Consider the following 6974-nt stretch of genomic DNA (forward strand, 5'->3'; position numbering starts at 1 on the left):
AAAACCTTAAATTAAAAAAAAAAAAAATTAAAAGAAATTTTCCACTTCTTTTTTGTTCTGGTTTCTGTTATTGTGGTAATTTTATCATGTGACCCATTCATTTATTGGGTATTTCTTCAGTGCTTACCACGTGACAGACACTGTTGAGGGCACTAGGAATACAGCAGTGATAAGTCTCTACACCCATGGTAGAGTCTACAATCTAGGAGGAGAAGTGGCCAAAACTATATACAAGTAATATATATGTTAAGTCAGCTAGTAATAAGAACTGTGAAGGCAAAGTATCAACACTTTGGAGTGTTAGAGCTGCCAAAAGTGACATCTGAATAAAAACCTAAAGAGTTGAGCAAAATATCCATGCAGATTTCTAGGGCACGAGCATTCTGGGAAAAGATACAGTAAGTGTAATAGCTCCAAATAAGAATGATGCCTGGAATATTCCAGAGTGAGTGAGTAGGAGAGCAATGGGAGAGGAGAGCAGAGTCATACTAGGGCCAGGTCACACAGAGCCCATGGTCACAGTGAGGACTTGGCTTCCATTCCAAGTGGAGTGGGTAGCCAATGGAGAAGCCTGAAAAAACAATTGATCTGAACTGTCTTATGAAGGTATTTGATTATTTTGTTCTTTTTTTTTTTTTAATTTAAACTGCTTATCTAATTAATTCATTAAAAAGTTCATTAAAATGTCCAGGAGTTTGGTCAATAATATCTGTTTGTGATTATAAATGAGCCCTGGTGGCACTGAGGTTAGGCATTGGGCCTTACCACAAAGTCAGCAGTTCAAACTCACCAGCCACTCCCTGGAAGAAAGATGAGGCTAACTGCTCTCACAAAGATGAATAGTCTCAGAAACCCTCTATTGGGTCGCTAGGAGTGGGAATTGACTAGAAGGTAGTGGGTTTGATTTGGGTTTGGGTGTGACTATAATTTTAACAGTGATTATGCAAGAGACAGAATCAGAGAACTTTGAAGTACAGACATGCATTACCAAGAACTAGCCATTTAGAGAGTGGCTTAAACTATTAGTATGTAGTGCAGTAATAACGAGACGACTGTAAAAAACAACATTGCTGTAATACAGTATTTTACCTGTACATATTCTTAGTGGGCACCCCCCCCCTCTGGCTCTATACTGAGAACAGAATGAAGTGAAGCAAGGGCAGGCACAGGGAGGCCAGAAAGGAGGTCACTCCAATAATCCCAGTCAGCGACAGAGGTGCCTGGACGTGCGTGGCAGCCATGGCGGGGATGAGAAGAGACCAGAATAGGTTCATATTCTGTTGATGGATCTAGAATAAGGCTCAGCAAACTACAGTCTGCAGGTCAAAGTTTTAGTGGATCACAGTGGGGCTCCTTCATTTACCTATTGTCTATGGCTGCTTTTGTGTTACAGTGACAAACAGGAATAGCAGTGACAGAGACTGTATGGCCTGCAAAGCCTGAAAGCACTTCACTTGTCAGCCCTTGATCTCGAGTACGACATAAAGAAATAAGATCATGTTTTAGGCGGAAGCAACTTAAATCCTGCACTAGCAGTTACTGCCATGAGGTTCTGGGAGAAAGGTGTGGGGCAATATCAGACATTCGAGTTTGGACATGTTCATTGTGACATGCTTATGAGACATTCAAGTGCAGATGTCAAGTACATCATTGGATGTGTCAGCCTAAAGTCCAGGAACAGAGCTGAGCTGGAGACATAAAAGTAGGAATCATCAAATGAGAGCTAGCAATTAAAGCCAGGAAACCAATTAAGATCTATAAGAGAATAAAAGTTGGAACGAACAATAGGTTAAAATATGAGCATTAGCACTGTAACGTTTAGAAGTCAGGGAAATGAAAAGGAGCCATTCAGAGAATTAATAGAAACAGGTAGAGAAAGGCTGAAAGCCAGGAGAGTGTGGTGTTCTGGAAGTAAAAAGAGAAAAGTGTGTCAGGAGAAGAGAGTAAAAGCCATATCAAATGGGCTGAGAAGTCCGATTAGTCAGTAACTTGGAGGATGCCACGGGAGGCCTTGCCAAAACGTGGATTCAACAGAGGACAAGAAGGTAGAAAGCGACTAAGGGGAGAGACAATTCATCCCACAAGTTCTGTTACAAAAGGGATACAGAGATGTAGGCTGGAGCTGGCAGGGGAAATGAGGTCAAGAGAATTCCTTTGTTTTCCCTCAGGATGGGAGAAGTAACAGCATGTGAACATACTGTAAAATATCCAGTTCCGAGGGAAAACCTGACAGAGAGAGAGAACAGGGGATTGCAGAATCCACGCCTCCTAGGAGGGGAGAGGAGATGGCATCTATGGGATGGCTATACAGGTAGCAGGAACAGTTCATGCATGACGAACTGAGTGCACATGTAGGTAGGTAGCCGGAAGTGATGACAAGCTCTGGATGTTTTCTTCTTTGTGATTCTCTTTCTCAATGAAACAGGAAGACAGGCCAGGAGCTGGGAGTGTGCATGAGGAAAAAGGTGCTGTAGATTTGAGAAGAGACAGAAACATATTATACTGTCTGGCAGAGTGGGAGCGGGAACAGAGAAGCACAATATCATTGCCGGTCAGTATTGGGATCCACTTGAGTTTGTGAGGATGAATTTGAAATGAAAGGGGTAACATGGTTCTGAGTTTTCCTCCATCCTGTTCAACTGCTCAGGTGCAGACAGACTACGTGGGGAATGAAATTTAACCAGGATCATGGTTTTACCAAGCAAGGTCAAGTGACACAGGGGTGAGACGAGTGACTGATTATAGTATTTAATAAGCAAAGCAAGGCGGGAAGTGAAGACATGGGTCTGGGGTGCAATGAGGACAGTGAAAAGGTGATGGAATCAATGGATAATAGCTCCTGGAGGGCCTGAAGGATTACTGGATTCGTGCACTAGAGGAAGTGAGCTGAGAAGCCCAAGGTAGCGTTTGGAAAGTAATTATGATGAAAACATGGTCTAGGGTATGACCACGTGAGTGAGTAACTGAAGTCAGACAGAAGAAAAGAAAGCATTGAAGAAAAGGAATCAAGAAACTAAGAGGTCAGTGTCCGGGAGGCTGATCTATGTAGATATTGAAATCATCAAGAATTAAGGCAGAAATGATGTTGGGGAGAGTCAGGAAACAAAAAGAGGCAGAGTGAGGGGTTCATTGGATAGCTGCAACACGGAAGGGGGCTGGGGAATATAGTTGATGACTCAAGATTCAAAGCTAGATGTCTTTATGGAGGAGGGAGAGAGGTCTGGAAGAGGAACTAAGGAGCTAAGGAGGATGGTGACCCAGCCCCAGGTACAGTGTTAGAAGACAACTACGGGAAGAGCCTGGAGAGAGAGCACCGAGGAAGGAGGCATAAAAGTAAAATCTTGTTGCTGGCTGACCATGAGGATTTCAGAATTTGGGGAGGGGGAGAAGTGGGGTCAGGAAGTTATACAGAATGAATCATGGGGGATAAGGGAGACTTGCTACCTCGCTTCTTGTTGTTGGTAAATGCGATCGAGTTGGTTCTGTCCCATAGTGACCCTGGCCTAAGCAGGGGTAAATGGCACAGTGAGATGGTTCCTAATGGTCCCAAGAGGCAATGGTCTAGGGGCTCTGAGTGTTGAAGATCTTGTCAGTAGTTTGCAGAATTCTGGGTCTCCTGACTGACCTTTCCTGATGCACGCCCCCGGAGAGATTCCGGCAAGCTAGATATGGCCTGATTTTTACTGAATAGGTATCACTTTTGTTTCCAAGGAAGAGATGAAAACAGTCACAGCTGGAATTCTGAATCTTTCATCCCCACCAGAAGCCCACCACAGGATCACAAAGAAGATGCACAAAAGAGACAGCTTTTACTAAGTGAGGCCATTGGTGTTAAGTGCTGTTGAGTCGGTTCCAACTCATAGGGTTTCCTATATGGGTTTCTGAGGCTGTACATCTTTTCAGGAACAGAAAACCTAATCTTTCTCCCATGGAGCGATTAGTGGACTTGAACTGATGACCTTGAGGGTCACAGTTCAGTGCTTATCCTACAGTGCCAATATGCTAAGTGATGTTACAGTGTAAATTAAGAGAGACTATTTGGAAGACTTACTAAAACAGAGTACATTAAAAACGTGCAGAACCAACAATCATGTATCAAATTAGTAAGTGACACAATAATGAATATAGGTCTCTTAGCATCTGACTTTTTCATAACTTGAGTCTTTAGTAATTACTGTTATGTTTCATAGAAATGTTCATTTAGAACGAGGAAAACTATTCCAAAAATACAATATAAGTCAATATCACAATTTCCCAACAAAGGTAGTCATGAATATCAACCATGAGCTCATTTATTAGAAAGAAACAAATCCTAACCAGAATTAAATAGCTGTCAATACCATAATTATAAACATCACATCAGGTGAAGTTTTAGACTCTGAAAATTTAGAAAAAAGTTTTTCAGCAATGTAGAGTGAAAACAAAGAAGTCCACAAATAAACACTTGTCATTTCGGTTATCGTTTTAACCGTATACTTTCAGATTCTTTTATTTTAAAAGGGTCAACCAAACTAAAAAAATAAGCAGACCAACAACAACAACAAGAGCTAAACATCATGTAGAGGAAAACAATTCATTTCAAGCAACCATTATCAAAACAAACAGATATTAACAAAACACAATGCAATGAATTCAACTTTTAAACAAACTACTGCTTGCATGAGCTAAGATGAGAAGTACAGACCATCTCAGCTCTGAAGCTCAACTTACCTGATGCACCTATTGGGGAGGTAGCTGGGGTCATGTTATGGACATTGAGACCAAGACTCTGGGAGGGGCCCGGGGCTGACGCTGCTATAGGAGGTCCTGGAGGGTTCTCCCTCTGGGGAGAGGTAAGAGGGGTGGTCGGCTGGGAAGTCTGTCCACCAGCAAGTCGTGCAAGGCGCCGCCGCCGAATCTACAACACGGAAAGAAAAAACAGGCATTCTGTAACTATACAGTAGAAATGTAATTCTGCCTAAAAAGAACACCCTTAAAATTACCAATAACCAAACGGATCCAAAAAAAGAGTTAAGTAAATCAAGAGCTCTGTTGTTCTTGGATGCCATCGAGTCACTTCTGACTCACAGCCAAACCATGTGACAGAGCAGAACTACCTCAAACGGTTAGCTAGGCTGTCATTTTTACGGGAACAGATTGCCAAGCTTTCTCCCTCCAAGTCACTGGCTGGGTTTGAACCACCAACTTTCCTTATAACAGCCAAACATATAACCGACAGCTGGCACCTCCATGATTCCTTTTAATCAAGAGCTTAACAATGAAATATGTCTTGAGAAAAAAGTACTCATTTGAGAGAATAATTCAGGATAATTCTATTAAACTCCTACCTCATTTTTAAAAACCAGTATCTCAATCTTTCACCATCTGTTTATCCTGCTTCCTTAATTAATATTATGAACTGTAATTCACCATGAATTGTCACTGTATGTTGTTGTTAGTTGCTTTCAAGGTGATTCCATCCCATGTGTGCAGAGTAGAATTGCTCCACAGGGTTTGGAAGCAAATTTCCAGGTCTTACTTCTGAGGTGCTTCTGGGTATAGTTAAACCACCAACCATTTGGTTAGTAGTCCAGTGCTTAGCAATTTGTGCCAACTAGGAATTCTTACACTTTAAAAGGCAGTAAAGTCCTGGTTTGACACTGAAGGATAAGCACTGGACTGATAATCACAAGGTCAGGCAATTCAAACCCACCAGCCATTCCTCAGAAACCCTATACAGGGAACTGACTCGACGGCACTTACCAACAACAACAGCTTGTTGTTAATAAACCTATTTACTAATTGGGTAAATTGACCAAAACAATGAAAGTTCTACTAAGACCCAAATTTTACCAACACTCTCAGGAGCAAGATGATTATATTTTCTTAGTTAAATGGAATACAAATATAATCTACTACTTCTTCCTTATAACACTCCAGAGTTATGACATGGTACAAATATGTAGCATAAAACCCTAGTGATCACTTTTATCATAGTCATTAATTCAGCCAGTCAGTAATCTCTCATTGCCCACCTGTTCTGTCCCAAAGAGTGAAGATACCTAACAGCCAGGACAAGGCTTCTGGCTCTAAATAGGCATCAAAGAAGTAATCCAACTAGTCTAGTTGCACTCTTTCCACTAAGAATAATAAAGAAGAAAAGATAACTACAACAAATGCTACCTTGACTGAACTTATCTGTCATTCTAACATTGCAGAAAATCTGCTCCATAGCTCATTCTCACGAAAGAGTATCCTGATTCTTGGCCACAGAGCTCAGGAACTCCTTCTTTTGGCCCTGTTGTAAATAAATCTATCACTGAACTTATACAAGACTATGAAGATTGTGGCTATTCATCTCACTCCTTAACTAAATTACTTACAGGCAGAGGTTTTCACTTACATCCAAACAGGTAGTACTTAATATGTTGCAGCACTTATAAATATTCATTTAATCAGTCCTTATAAAAACCCACTGAGGAGAGAGGGAGCAGCTGAGGACTCTAGATTCGTGGGAAGAGAGGGACTAAAATACACTGGCCAGCCAACCCGCCCACAGACTGGTCACAAAGGCCCAGGTCCAACCAAAGCCAAAATCACCTACCCGCAACCGCCGCGTAGCCAGGTCACAGAGGCCCAGGGCCCCTGAGGCCCAATCCACCACGTAGCCTGGTCGCCAAGGCCCAGAGCCCCTGAGACCCAACCCGCCCTCAGCCGGGTCCCTGAGGCACAGGCCCCCCAAGGCCCAACCCGCCCAACCCGCCCGCTGAGGCCCAAACCGCCTGATGACCAGCTGCTGATACCCAGGTCCCCAGAGTTCCAAACCGCCCGACCGAGGCCCAACCCTCCTGCAGCCCGGTCGCTGACGCTGCCGCCGAGGCCCAGTCCAACTGAGGCCCCAAAAAAGTTATTCTGAGTTAAGCAATAAGGAGTGTGAAAGGGAAGACCACAACCTGATCACACCTTCCTGGAGGTAATCAGAAAACATAAAAAAT

At 42.7% G+C, this 6974-nt stretch overlaps 1 protein-coding gene across 1 annotated transcript in view; it reads right to left on the reverse strand.

The window, feature by feature from the left end:
• Positions 1–6974, reverse strand: part of LOC102838733 (ubiquitin conjugation factor E4 B-like) — a 186984-nt gene that overhangs the window by 93638 nt on the left and 86372 nt on the right. Inside the window, exon 2 of the mRNA XM_006866400.1 lies at positions 4711–4897. Coding sequence (XP_006866462.1) covers positions 4711–4897 — 187 coding nt within the window. The remainder of the gene's footprint in view (positions 1–4710; positions 4898–6974) is intronic.

Source organism: Chrysochloris asiatica, unplaced genomic scaffold (assembly GCF_000296735.1).
Source record: "Chrysochloris asiatica unplaced genomic scaffold, ChrAsi1.0 scaffold00090, whole genome shotgun sequence".
Classification (NCBI taxonomy): domain Eukaryota; kingdom Metazoa; phylum Chordata; class Mammalia; order Afrosoricida; family Chrysochloridae; genus Chrysochloris; species Chrysochloris asiatica.